The 19,566-nt window shown below is 40.0% G+C and overlaps 1 protein-coding gene across 4 annotated transcripts in view; it reads left to right on the forward strand.

Moving 5' to 3' along the window:
* frrs1a (ferric-chelate reductase 1a) overlaps positions 1-16,715 on the forward strand; it is a 41,802-nt gene extending 25,087 nt beyond the window's left edge. For 2 of the 4 annotated variants that reach the window (XM_037083332.1, XM_037083331.1), the window contains exons 9-17: positions 4,378-4,528; positions 5,182-5,295; positions 5,549-5,664; positions 5,826-5,912; positions 7,814-7,911; positions 11,305-11,363; positions 11,545-11,688; positions 11,858-11,919; positions 15,624-16,715. In XM_037083332.1, coding sequence (XP_036939227.1) covers positions 4,378-4,528; positions 5,182-5,295; positions 5,549-5,664; positions 5,826-5,912; positions 7,814-7,911; positions 11,305-11,363; positions 11,545-11,688; positions 11,858-11,919; positions 15,624-15,716 — 924 coding nt within the window. In that variant the 3' untranslated portion in view covers positions 15,717-16,715. The remainder of the gene's footprint in view (positions 1-4,377; positions 4,529-5,181; positions 5,296-5,548; positions 5,665-5,825; positions 5,913-7,813; positions 7,912-11,304; positions 11,364-11,544; positions 11,689-11,857; positions 11,920-15,623) is intronic. The other 2 variants (XM_037083334.1, XM_037083335.1) reach the window with 2 other exon arrangements.
* The last annotated feature ends 2,851 nt before the right edge of the window (positions 16,716-19,566 follow it).

A 19,566-nucleotide genomic window follows, 5' to 3' on the forward strand; every position in this document is an offset into this window, starting at 1 on the left:
ACTACTCGAAATGTTTAACCACTCATTTGAACGAGGTACCCTACCACCTACACTCTTACAAGCTTCCATCTCCCTGATTTTTAAAAGGGATAAGGACCCACTTAGCTGCGCATCTTACCGACCAATCTCACTTCTTCCGGTAGATGTTAAAATACTCGCAAAAATCCTAGCTCGGCGATTAGAATCTGTCATGCCCTCGATTATCTCAGAGGACCAGACGGGATTTATAAGAGGAAGACATTCATATTCTAATATAAGAAGGCTTCTCGGTGTCATCCTTTCTCCATCTCCCCTTAAGATCCCAGAGGCCATAATTTCTCTCGACGCCGAGAAAGCCTTCGACAGGGTGGAGTGGGCCTATCTTCTTTTTTCCCTGAGACAGTTTGGTTTTGATAATAATTTCATTTCATGGGTCAGATTACTTTACTCCTCCCCTTGTGCCTCGGTCTGCACAAACAACCAACGTTCTGCCCCGTTTCCTCTTTTTCGAGGAACAAGACAGGGGTGCCCGCTATCCCCACTATTATTCGCGCTCGCAATTGAACCACTTTCAATAGCATTAAAAATGGTGGAGGGATTCGGAGGGATTAATAGATGGGGCATAAAACATCAAGTGTCGTTATATGCGGACGATCTGCTTCTTTATGTTAGTGATCCTTTATCAAATATTCCACGCATACTGACAGTATTAAATTCCTTTGGTCGTTTATCTGGATATAAGCTTAACATCTCTAAAAGTGAATACTTCCCAATCAACCAATTGGCCGCAGACATAACCCCATGGACTATACCCTTTAAAATAGCTAATTCAGGGTTTAGATATCTTGGTGTTGCAATTACACGATCATTACGGACAATGCGAGAACAAAATCTTACCCTGCTAACAACGAAAGTCAAGTCTGATCTACAAAGATGGAACCTCTTACCGTTGTCCTTAGCCGGAAGGATTCAAATTATAAAAATGAATGTATTACCGAGATATCTATATGTTTTTCAATGTTTACCCATTTTTCTCCCTAAATCATTTTTTACAGTTATAAACGACATGATTTCATCCTTCATCTGGGCTGGCAAACGACCAAGAGCTAGTCGCTTACTTCTCTATAGAGAGAGATCAGCTGGGGGATTGGGTCTACCTAATCTAATGGGTTATTACTGGGCATCCAACATGCATAAAATACTATTTTGGTACACGTACCCTCAAACCAGTTGGTGCCAGAGCGAAGCGGCCTCCTGCTCGTCATCGCTATGTGCCTTAGCATGCAGTGCCTTACATTCTTCCCCATCAAGTCTTTCGTCTAACCCAGTTGTTATTGGAACACTAAAAATTTGGTCACAAATAAGACGCCACTTTGGATGGGTCACCCTCCCTTTAGCAACCCCGATTTGCAACAATTATTTGTTTGTCCCAGCAAAAACTGACCCAAGATTCTCTGTCTTAGAAAATAAGGGACTTCACAGTCTGGGTGACTTATATATCAATGGCATTTTTGCAGGTTTTGATCAGGTAATTTCTAGCTTTAATCTCAATATATCAGATTTTTTCCGACACTTCCAGTTGCGCCACTTTGCGAAGACGAACACAACTTCATTCCCTCAGATACCGACTCCCAATGGAATGGACTTGGCTCTCAAAGCCAAGACCCTAGTAAAGGGCCACAGCTCCTACTTTTATAATTTACTATCTCCACCCAGCGAATCCCTTTTACATAAGATTAAGATGAACTGGGAGTCGGAACTCCAGCTGAGCTTTTCTGAGACCTTCTGGGGGGGAGCTATAGGGGCCGTTAATTCCTCATCCAGCTGTGCCAGACTTTCACTAATACAATTTAAAGTATTTCACAGACTATACTACAGTAAAGAAAAATTGTCAAAACTTTACCCGGACAGATTTGATGACAAATGCAATAGATGTTATCAGACTCCATGCACCCTCACCCACATGTTCTGGGCATGTCCCAGGTTGTCTGAATTTTGGCGACGATTTTTCAAAATAATTTCAGATATATTAGGCATAAATCTTACTCCAACTGCACATATTGCTATATTTGGCAGATCTTCAGACAACCTGCGTACCACAGCTATCCAAAACAACGTTATTGCCTTTGCTTCCCTTATCGCTCGCAAGAGAATTTTGTTGCTATGGAAATCACCTCAGGCACCATCAATCAAAGTCTGGCTACATGATATTCTCGGTCTCCTAAGGTTGGAGAAGATCAAGTTCTCCCTCAGGGGGTCTTCTGATAGGTTCTTTACTCACTGGAAACCACTACTTAAATACCTAGACGAACTACCAGCTCAGGAATTTTCTTTGTAGAAGTCCGTTTGCGGCCACTCATAGACTTACCTACTATTACCAGCGGTGTCGCTCCCCTATAAAGGACTATTTATTGTTACTTATTTATTTTCTTAAGATTTCAGCTTGACGAATTTTCTTTTAAGACTGAGGAGCAAGCAACTATTAAAACGGATACATCATAAAAAACCCCCCAAAAAAACCAAAACAAAACAAAACGACTAAACTACACACTATACCAAACACTACATAACACACTACCTATACACTCTTAAGTCACAAATCTCTCAACTCTCAAAACTCGCCGTCTCTGTCACCGTCACTGCAGCATTCAGTCTTCCGCCTCCTTCCCTCCCACAACTTCCCCTGTTCCCCAGCAACCAAATCACGTGGTTTGCCATATAATTTTGTGAGTGGTTGGTGTGGTGCCTTTTTCCACCGCCTAGTTGCGGGCACTTGTGTGCGTGACAAAAACCCGTTTTTACTGTTTCTTCCTGCACCAGACACAAAGCAAACGTGACGGCAATGTTCGTGAATAAGCGTGGTGGAGCTTTTGTAGAGATATGATACATACATATAACTGTGGTCGGGTGATCATTTGATTATCGCGGGAACTCCTCAGCCTCACGACACCAGCTATCTAACGTACTGCGCTGTTGCAGACTCAAAACGCAACCGGTGGGGGTTGCCGGACGGTGGAGCAAAACTGGATCGGAGCTGTGTGCAGCGGACACGTATCCAGTGGAAATTTGGGGTTAAGCACTGATGCTTTCTGCAGTTGGGTCGGATCGAGGTTGGTCATGTTCTCACCACAAATGAACCGTACCAGAGTTTGTTCACACCTTCCCAAATGAACTGCACTAAGGGGGTAAATGCTCCAGGGTTCAAGTCAACTGAATTAAACAAGGCAGGTGTGAAAACGTCCCTAAAGTCCTCACAGCGAACAATTAGACTCATCTACTCACTAGTCCATCTTTACAGGCCCAGTTTAGTGACAAACTATTCTAACTCTGACATTACAACTTGTTCATTGATCAGTTTATAGAAAACCTGGATAGTAATTCTGTGTTAAGACACTTAGTGGTGGTGACGTTTAAGTCATGAGACCGTGATGTCATCTGTTTGTAGCCTAACATTAGCTTCTTACTGCTACACATTTCATTTAGCTTAACATCACAAACTGGTGTTCATCTGTGGAGATTATTTTGAAGAACAGAACCTGGAAGGATCAAAAACTTTGTCACAAAGATTATTTTCTGTAATAATCCAAATCCAATTCAATAATTTCATAGGCTTGTTGAGGGAACCAGGGTGATATTAACTTCGGGATCATCACTTCACCACTCTATTGCCACATGGTGTACCTTCACGCTCAGACAACCACATCAGGAGTCTGACTTTGTACTTAAGGCACAAACATGAGAGTGATATCCATCTTCCTACAGAGACTATGGCAAGCCGTTTTAGCATATAATCGAACCACACTACTGTAAATACATTTTCTCCTAGTCAAAACTGTATTCTCACTAGTCAGAATGGTAATTAAAGATACCTGTAACAACATTCTTACTAGTAGAAATTTTATTTCAAGATATCGACAACTTTGATTGCACTAGTCAAAACTAAATTTAAGATATCTAAAAATCTAAAAAGTGGCCGTTTTAACATTCAATAGCTACAGTGGATATGTATTGCAGATATCTGTAATTCAATTCTTCCTAGTCAAAAATAACATTTCTGATATTCACAATGGCATGCTTCCTATCCATAACTGTCATTTCAGATATCCACAATATCATTCTTCCTAGGATAAATGACGTCACTTTTGCCATTCATGGGTATTGGGCTTTCAATTTCAGATATCCACAATTACATTCTGGATATCTAGAATGAACATTTATCTGTAATAGAATTCTTACTAGAAAAAACTCCCATTTCAGATAACTTTAATCCAATTGTTACTGGTCATAATTTTCATTTGGCTTGCCATACAGAGACAGCAAATATGCGTGTTTCCCTAAATCTCCGATTGCTAAATTGTGACAGATTATGATGTAGTGGATTTCTGTGTGTGTTCGCAGTCTGCTCTCTCTTCTGTGTCGTGGCAGCTGGCAGACGGAGTGATTCAGTGCAGGTTCAGAAGACCAGTCAAACTGGCCAATCAGGAAGCAGCCCGCTATGATCTGGATCAAGAGTACTTCCTGTTTGTAGCCAGCGGATATGCAGAGCATGGTGAGAGAGTATGAAACCTCACGTGTTATCTTGGAAACTGAACCCATCGACCCAGTCCTCCTGTGTCTTAGCTGCCAATTGAAGTTCTTGTCAATTTGGCAAAACTTTATCATGTCATGTTACAGTTTCATCAGCATCGAATCTTGAAATGGCACAAGTTTTATTCGGGGAACAGGATGTCCTTAACTGGAAATGTTAGACATATGAAGTACAGGCTTCTTCACTGTTGTTTTGGTGGTTAATGGTTAATTCGGTTTACGGTACTGAAATGTATGTATGTATGCATGACATCAATTCATCCTCACTTTTTACTTACTTGTATTGTCTCTTTACTGTAAGAATGAAATGCATGGTTGATGCTGCAGTTTGTGTGTCACCATTATATTTAACATGCCTTTGAAGGGGAAGGATCTGTTTTATTGCTGTTTGTGAAGAGCATGTGTCGACCTGGTGCTACCGGCAGCTTTAACTGATTTTAAAAGCTCTGTGACTCTTAGAATGACTGTTAAACAGTATCAATGAACACTTTCATATCCCACTAGTCTTGAATGTGCCAGGGGTAGATAAATCAGTTTTCTGATATATACAGTGATTGCTGAATTCAAATTTCTTGAAGGGATTTAATGGACACCATCTGTGTAACCCTCCCCTAGGTTTAGTTTGGAAACACAGTCTCCAGCCGTTAATCTCCACTCACAGGAAAGTGATCACTGGACCCCCTGAGGTCCTGACAGGCTTCCGAAGTCCCATCATTATGAAAATGCATGGTGAGCTGGGTTTTTATTTATTTACACAGTGAATGATGCACACATAGCAAAGAGTTGGACACATTCTTGGGACACAGGGTATTCACCGAGATAAGATGATCAGAAGGATGAAATGCAACAGTCCTGTCAATGCCATGTTCTGCAGCTTGTAGCGTGTTCTTAAACAACTTTTATTGTAGGTGTAACAAGCTAATTTACATTGGGAATGCATTCAGATAAGTAAAGTAATGGCTGTGTTGCCACTACACTATAGGTGCACTGATGCTGGTAGCCTGGATGCTTACAGGAAGTGTTGGAACCTTTATCGCTAGCTTCTACAAATCTGACTGGCCGAATCATTCTCTGCTCGGTCAGAAAATCTGGTTTCAGGTAGATACTATGCACACACACACACACACACACACACACACACACACACACACACACACACACCATACATAACCAGCATTCAAAATTACTGCGTTGACATTTCTTTTATGATTGTGTGTGTGTGTGTGTGTGTGTGTGTGTGTGTGTGTGTGTGTGTGCAGGTTCATCGAGGATTAATGGTGCTGACTGTGACTTTGACCGTTGTGGGCTTTTGCCTCCCATTTTTCTACAGGAAAGGTTGGAGTAAGGTACATCATGCAAACACACAAACACACAAACACACAAACACAAACACAAACACACACACACACACACACACACACTGATATCCTGCCTTTTAGGGACCGTTTGGGTGATTTTATGAGAAGATTTTTTACCCAGAAAAGTTTCGGATTGGTAAGTCTTGGGGCCACTGTTGGTTTTGTCACCTTGTAGGAGTGCCACTTCAGCATTAAAGTGATACAATATCCACAATATATTTTTCATTATTTACACCATGATACAGAAATGCAAACAGTAGTCTGTATACATTTTTATATGTTAGCAGTGCAGTATTTCTAAGTGCTGCATTGAAGACAGTTGGACTTCACTATCAGTTTCTTGAAGACATTTCATGTTTTATCTCACCTCTTTTGAAAAAGGTCCAGTTTAGGTAGCCACAGTTTTTAAGTGCTCCCCTGATGTGTTTCTGTTCCATCTCCTTCCCTTCTGTCTCAGTGGGCACATTCTCAGGTTTAGGGTTCTGATGACCCCCAGCTTGTGCTTGCGTGGGTGGTGAGAGTCAAACAGCAAGTACTGATTTATGTGAAACCTCTAAAAGATTCAGAGCAGACAGTGAAGGAACGATGACAAAACATAACAACATCATCATTCCATATGACACAGGAACATCTGAGAAACTCATTATCTTCAATAAACATGATATCCCAGTTCACTTTAAACCTAGCTACATGCTGAGGCAGAAACCTGTCCGTCCTGAGGACAAAACACCCAGGCATTAACAGAGTGATGTAGTTTATGCTGTTCAGTGCAGCCAGAACTGCACAGATCTGTATGCTCGGGATATCAGTCCATCTCAGACTAAGTGCTAAACTCACAACTCCAACAGGCCAATGGGTCTTCAGTGTAAGTTAGTGAAAGTTTTTAGTATTAGTTTTTACCCATTGCTTGAACACTGTAGACACATTAAACCAAAGTAACATAACTTGAAGCTGTTGTTACTATACCTTAAACAAAATGTAACCATACAAAAGCACTTTTTTGCACTTTAGTTGGAAGTTCTTTAACACACTTGCTCCTTTCTGCAACACACTTGCTCCTGCACACTACACACTATTTCACACATAAGACACTTAGTTAAAAATATGAAATCTCAGGGTACCACTGGGAAAACACATCTATTCAAAATACAACACACATTGGTTAATTGAAAATACTTAGACACACACCTGAAAATACTTACTTACAAAACTGAATACCTATCAGCAAGCTACAAAAAGCCTCAGTTTAGCCATTTTGAGAACTTTGCTGTACAGAATAGACCAGAGCAGCCTAAGTTTGTTGTTGTCCGGGATAGTTTCCATCGGGTTGCTCTGGTCCAGAACTGGTTCACCAACTATGATCAATTTGAAGTTCTGTACTTGCCCCCTTACTCCCCATTTCTAAATCCCATAGAGTAATTTTTTTTCTACTTGGAGATGTAATGAAATTTGAAATATATGTCATTCTTGATAAATAACACTTTAGAATACCATCCTTAAAAAGAGAATTATTTTTTTATACAGAAGTGATTGTAAATAAACATTATGATTCAGTCTATTGGTGTGGCTATGGCTCAGAGGGCAGCACTGTTGTCCATTAACTGGAGGGTTGGTGGGTCAATTCCCGGCCCCTCAAGATTCAGATTAGCACTGATGTGTGTTTTCTTTTGTAGAACATATTACTTTTAATCAGTACAAGACACACAATCTGTACACAAAGAAAATGGACCTTTTTTCTCTGTCCTGCTGTATATTCATGCCTCAACAACAGAGAGCCATGTCAGCTCAATTACAAATTACTGTATAACTGTATAACTGTGTGTGTGTGTGTGTGTGTGTGTGTGTGTGTGTGTGTGTGTGTGTGTGTGTGTGTGTGTATTTGTTTGCAGCATGCAGGTGTCCATCCTTACCTTGGCTGTTGTGTGCTGGCATTATCTCTGATTCAACCAATAATGGCTGTGATCAGACCATCACCTGACTCAAGCAGGCAACCTACACTCACACACACACACACACACACACACGCACGCACGCACGCACACACACACACACACACACACACACACACACACACACACACACACACACACACACCCCTTCTAAATGGAGAGGTAAATGTAATGCTTACAGCTCAGAGGTCATCTGGGGCCACCTGCCTCACAAGGCCAGTTGAAGGAAGAGTTGATTTGTCTCTTATTAAAATCATGATGGGTCCTTTAGACCAGGAGCAATGTCAGCACTGACAAAAAACTTTACATGTAAATATGAGCCTGTGAGTACTGTGTCAGATTTATATATAGATAGACTTAAAATTATGCAGCTACAGTCCTCTTTCATTATAATAATAGGCCATTCTAAGCCTCTTTTCACATTGTTTTCATAAAGATGGATGTTATCAAACAGCTGAATAATACAGATTATGTGTCCTTGACTACCCAAGCCGAATAATGTCTTCCTACAGGAATTCCCTACCTCCTTAACAACCTTATGTTCTGTGTACATGCTACACATCTAAAAATGTGACAAAACCAAGAAATGACTACTGTGACTGATAGTAGGACCAGCATTGTTTACAACAGCAAAGTCACAGTAAACTCAATATCTGGAAGAAGTTGAAGATTTGTGGCAAGATAAACAACTGACACAGACAGCTGTCATATTAGATTATTCCTAACTAATTAATCACACTCTTGCCTAGTCTTTATTATTAGGGCCCGAGCAGGTTTTGACCTGCGAGGTCCCTGTTGTTTGTCAAATGATTATTAGGGGGCCAAGCCCGAAGGGCCAACACGTGTTTCCTAGGACCAGTGGTGCTAGGAACCCTATTGCAATTGTAAAGAATTTTATTTTCATTTTTCTCCAGCTAGAAGTGGTGCTGCAGGCTAAACCGTGCAAAGGAGGGCGGTGCAATTTGGAGGGTTGGTCCAGACTCCTGCAAATATCTCAGACAAAAAAATACACATATCTGCCTGCAGGGGGCACTATAATATGGGCCAACACGTATTTGCCTATAACTCCCACACTGTATGTCGCACATTCAAAAACCTTGTATTCCCAGATTCCCTGAATGGAGTTGAATCACATTGCAATTGGCCACACCCACTTCCGCCTGGATTTTTTTTTCTCGCAAAAACTTGAACTCCTTCTTGGGATTTTGCCCGATCTGCATGAAACTTGGCACACACACTCTTCAGCTGGACCTGATCTTAAATTATCGATAGAATTTTGCTCGGTCAAAAAATGTGCAAATTATTAACAAACACATTTATGGAGCTAGCTATAGAAATGTAAACTGTTTGATATCTCGGTCAAACTAAATGCAATTAACACCAAATTTGAGATCCTTGGTTGCCATAAAACTGGGAAGAGATGAGCATGATGTAGGGCCAATCCTGAGGCCATATCTTGAAGTTGGTCATGACTGGTCAATGTGGGCGTAGATTATTACAAGATAGACAACATTAATTTTCCTTTTTTTTTTTTTTTACTTTTTCAAACTGTGCCTTGGGATTTTCTGATCTGCGTGAAACTGAACATACCCCAAAACTCACCAAACTAGGAATATACGTCACACCTGGCGAAAAATGTTTTTTTTCAAGATGGTTCAAACCTACTTTTTCGAACTCCTCCCAGGTAATTTCACCAAAACTTTGCACACAGCATCTGTGGACTCTCCTGAAGTATAGTAATTGAAAGGATTTTGATATTCCAAACAATACTCGAGTTATATAATAACAACTTCTGTGGACTGTGTGGAGATTTCGTTCCAAACAGGAAATGTTGCATATCTCCACATTAGTGTGTCCGAATGACATGTAACTCAGGTTACTACTTCCCCATGAGCCCCTAAGGCTATGTGCAAAATTTGGGCAATGACCACTAGGTGGCGCTCTTTGAATTGAAGTATTTTATATCTCCACATAGGTTACAATTAACACGAAACTTGGTACAATTGTTACCATCATCCTCCTGAGGATATCTGACGAGAGTGTTACTGATCCGCCACTAGGTGGTGGTCTGGTGGCAGTGTAATTAGTGTGAATGGAAGTAAATGGGAAAATCTCCAAATCCTCTTCAAAACTCATCGACTTTCATCCTCTTCTTGTCCCTCATACTTTGAGCTAGAGACACCATTCCAACTTTCAAAAAGTCAGAAGACCTTGAACTATTGGGCATGTAACAGCTTTTGTAAATCTTTTATGGTTTTGAAATCATCACAGTTTTAGATTTACGGATTTTTAACTTGTCTTCTGATTTTATAATGGGTGTGTATTGCATGAGCTAGAGTGCATGACATCATCGCTAGAGTGGAGAGCAACTGGAAAAACTGGAGTAAAAAAAATCTCTTCAGCTTGATTTGGACCCCACATCTTTTACATCACATTGACAATATATACAAAGAAATGTAAGAAATCTAGTTGACTGATGGTCTTCTCAGCTTTTTCAAACATTCATCTTTCTGCCTTTTCAGCTTCTTCATACATTCAGCTTTATGTTTAGCTGGAGAAACTGTTCATCTATCGACATTTTCAAATTTGTTAGCCCATTCAGCCTATTACTTTTCAGCTTTTGAACAATTAAGCTTGTTCTGCAAATTCTTGACCATTCGTTCTTTATGCATTTCCGGCAGTGCATTCAGCAAGTTTTAGAAACCACTTAAGCTGTCAGCATTCACACTGTATTTTTACAGGAAATGCAGTTTTTCTAGTTTAATATTTGGCATTGTGCCGACACCATAACACAGTGAAATTTATAGAGGTGGCATAGACTGGCCCCTGTAAGTCAAACACCAGAAATGACCAGCAGATGGCCCTATTATCAAGACAAAAGCATTTACTACACAATAGACCTCCAGCAGTAAACAAGCCCTGACAGCAGCATACCCTGATGTCTGTGGACTTATGTGTGTATGTATTTATTGATTTATTTATCCATTTATTTATTTATTCATTCCTTTATTTATTTTAATAATTGCACAAAAATGTTTTCTGATTTTTTGATGTACTTTGTTGTTATGTCTGGTTTCCTTAAGTGCCTTGAAAGGCGCCTTTAAATAAAACAGATTCTTATTCTTATTCTTATTCTTATTATTATCATTATTATCATTATTATTATTATTATTGTGTTCTCATTCATATATTTTGATGTGTCGTCAGAAAAAAAAAAAGCGTAGGACAGTGATACAATGCTTCCTGTTAGGAGAAGAGTCTTTCCTGTGCGATTTGCACTGTGATTGTATCTGGAAGACAAACAAGTTGATGACTTGAAGAATGAGAATGAGTGATTTAATGTGTAGCTGTGGAACTGATTTGCATTTATATTTGATAATATTTTGATTACAGTATATTAATATTTTAGTGTTATCTGTGTATCTTTGCAGGAGATATATCTTTAACTGGGCCCACTGGGGAGTTGGCTCTGTGACTGAGATTATTGCAGGTTGGTCTGCATCCAAAAACATTTTATAATAGATTTAACAAACACTTTTTAAAAATGAATTCAGAGCTTGTTATTAATGTAGTGAACAGTGGGGGACAGTTGGAGCCATAGTTTACTCATTCCTTGTTAAGAAAAAGTACTGCTTGAACAAATTTGCATTGTGTGTTTTATGTGACTGTAGTGGCAGCCATGTTCCTGGGGACCAGTCAGTCATCATTGCTCCTCCCTCAGCCGCTGGCAACGCACATCTTGATAGGCTACGTGACATGGCTCTCTTCATTTAGGGTCCTCCTCTTGGTGCACAAGTACCTATACATCAAAAACTGTATGAACACTTGAATTAAGTTGGTTGTCAGTTCAGGGTTTTATAGCCAGACATCTGTTTTGATGACATTTGATGAAAAGGAATTATTGTTCATGACATCTTTAGATCAATGTTGAGTGATTCCCCACATATTCTAACTGCTGTTTTTTTTTTTTTTTTTTCTTACCAGCAGCATTGGTGTCTGATGACACACTGGGCATCCTCTGTGACCAGTCACTGCAGGGTTCCTTGGTAGGTATCAGCTGTATCCCCCACATTTGCATGGGTTTTCATTAAAAACATAGCTTCTTCTGTATGATTTGATCGTCGTTAACAAATACACAGTGTTTTTGTTCACTGAAAGTAGACCCTTTGCTTAAGCTCCTTCCATGCGTGTGAAGAAAGTTAGAAACTCTGTTTTCAGTCTGGACCGGCAGAAATGGAGGATTTTGGAAAGAAAGACGCAGACACATATTTGCTTCCTGATTGGGTCTTATCAGTGTTTGTGGCATCATTGGCAATCCTTAACTAAAATAAGTGTTTTGATATTGTGGACTAGCTTGTACATTGACAGGCTCAATATTATATTGTCTATCTTTAGTAAGAAACAAATGGACATTCATACATATTTATTTAGCACTTTTCTTAGGCAGTACTTTACATCAGCAATGATATAGTTTAAAAAAGATACAAAGGAAATACTAAGCACAGAGTCATACAACACAACACACGCATGCAAAAACAGCAAGCATATAAAGACAACACGAACAGAGATCCATACTCACACAGATGAAGTCCAGCGATCATGTAACGTATTCCAATATTCTGAAGGAAAGTATGTGAGGAAGCACTGTAGAAAGACAGCAGTGGTCTTGGTGGTATCTGCAGCTCAGCCAGGCTGTGGTGATTGTCCTTCAAAATAATCACTATTTAAATTCCACTCAACCAGCATTGTAGGAGCAGTTAGCTGCTGTTAACAAAGGCAGCTGTTAACATCACTGTATGATTATCAGCACTGATGATTTAACATCAGACATAATGTAGAATCATATTTCACACTGCTTTTTTTGTTGTTGCTTCTTATTTATTTGTCATTTTATTTTTATTGAAATGTGTCAAGACCTGTAGCCAAAAATCAGTGCTGGAACGTTGGTACTTGTACTTTACTTGTACTTGAGTATTTCTACTACTTTAAACTTACACTCTACTACATTTTGTAGGTTAATATTATACCTCTTTCTATTTTTCCTCAATAAAATTCATTTGATAAAGTTACAAGCTACTTTGCAGATGGCAGAGGCCAAGTATTGCATTTTTGAATTAATTAATTTTATCAGGAATTTTTTTGGTTCCTTCATATGGTCCACCCATAATATACAGTACATATATACATACATACATACATATATACATGTAAATATTTCAGTCAGGACCACTTTTAGTCAAAGAAACTTTATTTCCATTGCAGTAATATATATTTGGTGGTGTGGCTCTGATTTGGGGCCTCCCTGCACTTCCACGTGCATATGTTGATAGCCTAAGGCGGGGAGAGCAGCAGCAAAAACCCCTGATAGTGTACAGAACAGAACAGGCATCAATTACATTGATTTTGGTCATACACAGCATGAAAAGGGGGAGCTGGGGTTGAGGTGGGTTACAAAATGGCTTGCAGAGAAAGCAGCAGGCTAAGCAGTGTTGAGATAAGGCAATTGGGCAATAGCTGGATTGTGATCATGAGCGGAGTGAAGAAACAACAGTATTGACATTCTGTCAGAGATGTCAACTGATGTTAGCCCTCTAACCAGCTAGACACTTTTTAAAAATGTAATTTTTTGGGCCTCTGTCTGGCTTTTATTGATAGAACAGCTTAAGATATGACAGGAAACAGGATGAGAGAGAGGGCGAGTGACATGCAGCAAAGGGCCCCAGGCCGGGACTCGAACACTGGGCACTGCAGCGACTACAAAGCCCCTGTACATGGGACGCCCCGTTCTACCAACTGAGCTAAATGGCCCTCCAGCCAGCCACTTTGTATGACTTTGTGAGATATATGTGAGCTGTGAGTTGGCAAAATGTCAAGAAAGGAAATATTTTAACTAGGGCTGTCAAACGATTAAAATTTTTAATCTGATTAATCACAGGGTAGCTGTGGATTAATTACTATTAATCAACATTCTTAAATATGACTGAAGATTTAACATTTTCTCTGTATATTGTTCTTGGAACAGAAAGATAAATGACAGGAGGCAGATATATATGTTTAATATTTGTTTTGTATTTGTAACAAATCCAAATGATGTTATATCTGAGATTGAAAAATAACTTGATTTCCTAATTTCCCAATCTCCTATGCCACTTAGCGAATACAAGATGTGTTATTCAGAATTTATTTATTTATTTCATCAGACTAAAAGTTAACTTTCATTCTTAATAATTCTGGCATTTTAGCCATTGCTCTTTTGGATGGATGAAACTTTTTTTTTTTAACAACTGCAATTTCACATATTTAAATGTGTCCCTTTTACCTATTATTCTAATAGCCAGTTGCTGAGGCAAACTAACTGGTGAACATTTTCTGAATGTAAAGCTGACCGCCCCCATAGAGTTTGTGGATTTCATCCATTACTGTGCCTCTTAATGGTGGCTTGCCGAACACATCAAGAGGTGCAACTTTCAGAACTTCTCTGCAGCCTGTGTCCTCGACAATATTAATCTGTCTGCAGAGGGAGACTTACTTAATGCCCTGCGTTTGATGAGGGTGGTCTGCCGCCAGCCAGGCTTTACACCTGAGGTTGAAGCTCTGACAAATACACGCTTGGCGTTGAGATGATACTTAAAACTTGCTTCGGTAAAACATTACCTCCTTCCTACACTGTGTGTGCAAATCATTACATGTTTATTAATTGTTCCATCTTTGTTTTTCTTATACTCGAACTTTCCATCCAAAGGGCCAACAAGTTCTACAGATTGTTCAGTCTTGTTTGGGTCACAATCAGCCATAACGTTGGAGCAAGGACAAGTGGACGGAGTGGGATGAATTATGGGAAATACTGGGTGGGTCATTGTTAATGCGTTAAAAAAAATATAGCATTAATTTCACAAATTAAGCATCTTGCATTAACGCATTAATTATGACAGCCCTAATTTTAACATCTATTTTCTGTATTTAACAGAAATATACAACCCCCTGCATGCTCATTGTGTGATTGAAGCTGCTGTAAATCACCTATGTACTATAAACCTTGTCTTCAAATGGACCTCTTTTGGTCTTATAGGCTACTGAGCCTGGTTGAACTAAAGCTCTCCCCCGTGATCTGAGAAGCTTCATAACTAACTGGTTACTGGCTTGTTATTAGCTAACAATAGCTAGTTACAGCTAAAGTTGCCTGGAAAGTGAGCAGCAATTGCCGCTTTTAATTTTGGAGCGATCTTTGAATTCGGGCCTCACTCACAAGTTGCTCCTTTATGCACTATAATCAATGTTTTATCTTAACAATGGACCACATAACTAGTCGGATGTGAAATATGTCGCTCATAGTGAGAATGATCAACATTTCTCAGTTTCTGCCCTTTCTGCTCTCATTAAAACCCCTTTATGTTTCCCTTACATCTCATGAAACATCAGCACATTTTCAGGAAGGCCTATTTTAATGAATCAGACATTTAGAGTACCAACAGATGTTTTTTACTTTTAATTTAAAAATAATTTTGTGGACATAATAACAGAGGTGGAACCAGAAGTGAGCCTGGCTCATAGTCTCAACCATCACCAGTGATTGAAGTGAAATGCATGCTGGGATACTCTTCTACCCCACAGTCAGCATCTTTCATTCAATTGGGAATATTAGAAGGCTTGCAGGCGTTTGATCGTAGCTGGCCTAATGTGGACTGACTGCTCACAGTGAGAAGCGTCTCTAGTGTTCTCTATCTAACGTCTTCATTTCTTTCTGTTTCAGAACTCCTTCATAAAGTCTCTCCTCTTGTCTGTCGTGGCTCTAGGAAATGCTGGTCTCCTACTGGCGTTGTTGTCTTTTATTGCTGAAATTTGACATTTGATGTCAAAGTAACTGAAATATCTGTCAAGACCTTGGCTGATAGAAATGTCAGAGGTTGATTATGTTATGTAAAGTACTGGTGTTAAGCGAACACAGGATGAAGGAGGAACTGAACTCTATTATGCAGTCAACCACAAAATCTTTTTATTGAACATCTGTTTTGTTGTATGTTTCTTTTATGTTCATATTCAGATTCATTTTGTAGTTACATATTTACTTACCACCTGTTGATATTCTTCTATTTTCAGTGGCATTATTAATGTTGAATAGTAGCACTTATTGGCCCTTATTGAATAATTCATTAAATAATCTCTTGAATCAGCTAAAGAGTCTACTTCAGATTTTAAGTGTCAGTATCAGTTTTTTAATGTTTTTGAATTTATAATTTGGTATGTTCTCTTTACTAAACAATGAACTGTGTGTCTTTTGTCTCAAAGATTTAAATACAGCTAACCTAGCATTACAATACGGAGATACACTAAAACATAATGTCTAAAACTAGACGTATAAAAACCTGTGCATAAAAGCACAGTGAATCTGCAGCCCTGAAATTATGAACGGTCTGAACAAATACATATCCTCCAATTTTCTGTATATGTTTTAAAAAGCTGTAGCACTGTGTGTTACTGCTCCACTTCATTTGTCACTGTGCAGTTTTCATTTTGAGTTCAGACTAGATGGGAACAAAAGCCATTAAGAACTGCCCCATATATTATTAAGACAGAAAAAGAGCACTGATGCCTGTTCATGTTCATACTGTACATTTGTCAAGATGAACCTGAACCACAATACACCACAAGTATGCTAATTTGAGAACACAAATTCATTACACAGTCTATCCCTCAAAATAAACATGTCAATTTATTGTTTGTTGACTGACTATTCATTTTTGAGTGATGGTAAAACGGCCCAAGTGGAAAACCAACTAATGCAGGGGTAGCATGAAGTACATGCGCATGCATAACAACATACTGCTGAATAGGATTCATATACTATTTCTAATAAATGTTAATTACCAACATTATAGTGCCTCACAGTTTCTTACAGTCCTGTGCTGACATGTTTTTTTACGTTTCTTAAACTAAAACATTTATATTGTGGCTGAAGAGGGCAAAAGTGCTGCGACAACCAAACCTTCATTTAGGAAATGCACAGCAAATACACACAACAAGGTAGTGTTGAGTGTTCCTATATCTGTTTTAGACTATGGGGTGTTGATGATCAATTAATGATTCTTGGGAGTTTTGGGCTCTGAGCAGACATCTCACTTCACTAAGGTCGCTGATGCTCTGTAGATGGTAACAGTGATGGTCTGGCAACTCTTGTTGTAAAAAACATGCAAATACAGAAACGACGCAAAGTCAAAAACCCTGAAAAAACAGGCTAGAGAAAAAAAATCGCTGCATTCAGGGGGAGCGCTCTCCTCTGACAAGAAGAACGAGAACTTTATTCTGTTAACATAACACATGCTGTGTGGCTGATGTTATAATAATATATATATGATATAACTACTCCATACTGTTTCTGTTGTCACATTAAACTACAGTTCACCGTAAGGACTCGTATGTTCCTCTGAAGAGAAACTGTGGTGGGGACAGTGTAATGTAATCATCATAAGCTGACCACAGTGTAACACCTATGTAACCGACTACCACGGCAAGCCTAGTGCAAGGTTTAGATCAGTGGCTCCCAACCCCCGGTCCGTGGACCGCTACCGGTCAATGGAGCTGTTCCTACCGGCCATGAAATGGCTCATAAAATTATTTTTATTATTATGAACCATTTCAGCCGGCCACGGGGGGCCAACCGTGGCCGGCTGAAATGGGTGTCCATGAGTGCCCCTGTGATGGCTTGGTGGATCATAAGTTCCTGGCACTGTTACCCGGACTAATTAGCAATACACAGTTGCTGTATGCAGGTTATGGGTGCAGCATTAGTCTATGCAGAGATGAGTGGACCTCAGCAAACCTCCATGAACCGTTTCTTCGCGGGTTGTTCGAGTAAAAGAAATAGTGATGAACAAGTGGAAAATGCTACCAAAAAAGCAAACGCAAACAGAACTTCACTCGCAAGTATGACATCTCCTATATAAAACATGGATTTGTTGCAACGGGCTATTTGGAGGTGCAAACCCCATTGTGTGTTTTAATTGGAGAAACGCTCGCCAAGGAAGCAATGAAGCCATCCAAACTCCAAAGGCACTTAACTACAAAGCATCGTTCTCACAAAGATAAACCAGTGGATTTTTTTGACAGGAAAAAACGTGAGTTGGATTTGCAGAGGCAAGTTTTAAAAGCCACAACATGAGCTAACTTAGCTGCCACGAGGGCTTCATAATAGGAGAGGAGCTAATACTGCCCGCTGCAAAAGACATCTGTCTCGAACTTTTGGGGGGGTGGGAAAGGTTCCACTTTCCAACAAAACTGTTGCTGGGAGAATCAATGATATTGCTGGGGATATTGAGGGACAATTGCTGGACAGAATAAAAGCATCTCCGTGGTAGGCAAAACAAGTGGACGAATCCACTGATGTAGAAAATAAGGCAATAATGTTGGTGTATATCCTATATGTGCATCAGGATGAGCTGCATGAAGATTTACTCTTTTGTCTTTCACTTCCGAGCTCAACCACCAGCTCAGAAATAATCAGTGTTGAAGGAATATGCTGCAGGCAGACTGGACTGGTTGTTTTGTGTTGGGGTCTGTACTGACGGGGCTGCCGCGATGATGTGCCGGTTGTCGGGATTTACAGCCAAGCTGAAAGAAGTGGCGCCGGAATGCGAGGCAACTCACTGTATGCTTCACCGCGAGATGCTGGCGAGCAAGAAAATGTTCCCTGAACTCCACACAGTCCTGAACGACACAATACGGGTCATTAACCACAACAAAGCCCATGCCCTGAATTCGCGGATGTTTGAATTATTGTGCGAGGACATGGATGCTGATTACAGGCGCCTTCTTCTACATACAGAGGTGAGGTGATTGTCAAAAGGAAAAGCGTTAACCAGAGTGTTCGAGTTAAGGGAGCAGTTACAGAAATTCCTCTACAACAGACAGTCACCATTAGCAGAGCACTTTAGTGATGAGAGCTGGCTCTCAAAACTAGCATAATTGAGTGATATCTTCATGTCTTTGATAGAATTAAATTTGCCGATGCAGGGGAGGATGGCTGACACATTCAGGCTGGCAGACAAAATCGCGGGATTCAAAGCCAAACTGGCAACCTGGGCACGGCACGCCAACCAGGGTGTTTTTGACATGTTCAGCAACTTATCCAGCTTTTTGGAAGAGCCGGCCGGACTTGGAGAGTTGATACACAGCCACCTGACATCACTGTCTGCTGCGTTTGAGCGCTATTTCCTATCTTCAAAGGACCCGAGGAATGGCAAAGGATGGATGCGTGATCCACTTCAAAATGACGATGGTCGAGACCAGCTCCCATCAAAACAAGATGACCAGCTGCATCGGGAGAACACAACGAGAGGCACGCTCGCTCTGCAGACGCTGCTCCCGTTCCCAACGTCATATCTGTGTAAGGCCATTTTTTCTGCCATGACCGCCACTAAGACCAGAGTTAGAAGCAGACCGAATGTGAAGAATACCCTGCGTGTCTCACTGTCTCCCATCACCCCCGGTATGATGTACTTGTGGCCGGCAAACAGGCCCAGGGGTCTCACTGACACTGATCTCAGTAAGTTGATGACATTAATATTTGTAAAGTGGTCCTATTTGATGTTTAGTTTTATTGTATCCTGGTTTTGAAATATGTTTTGGATAAATATTGTTAATGGGACCACAGAACAGCTGACAAGTCTTCTTTGCAGCTGAAGAGGAACTGTATCAAT

Source organism: Acanthopagrus latus, chromosome 21 (assembly GCF_904848185.1).
Source record: "Acanthopagrus latus isolate v.2019 chromosome 21, fAcaLat1.1, whole genome shotgun sequence".
Lineage (NCBI taxonomy): Eukaryota > Metazoa > Chordata > Actinopteri > Spariformes > Sparidae > Acanthopagrus > Acanthopagrus latus.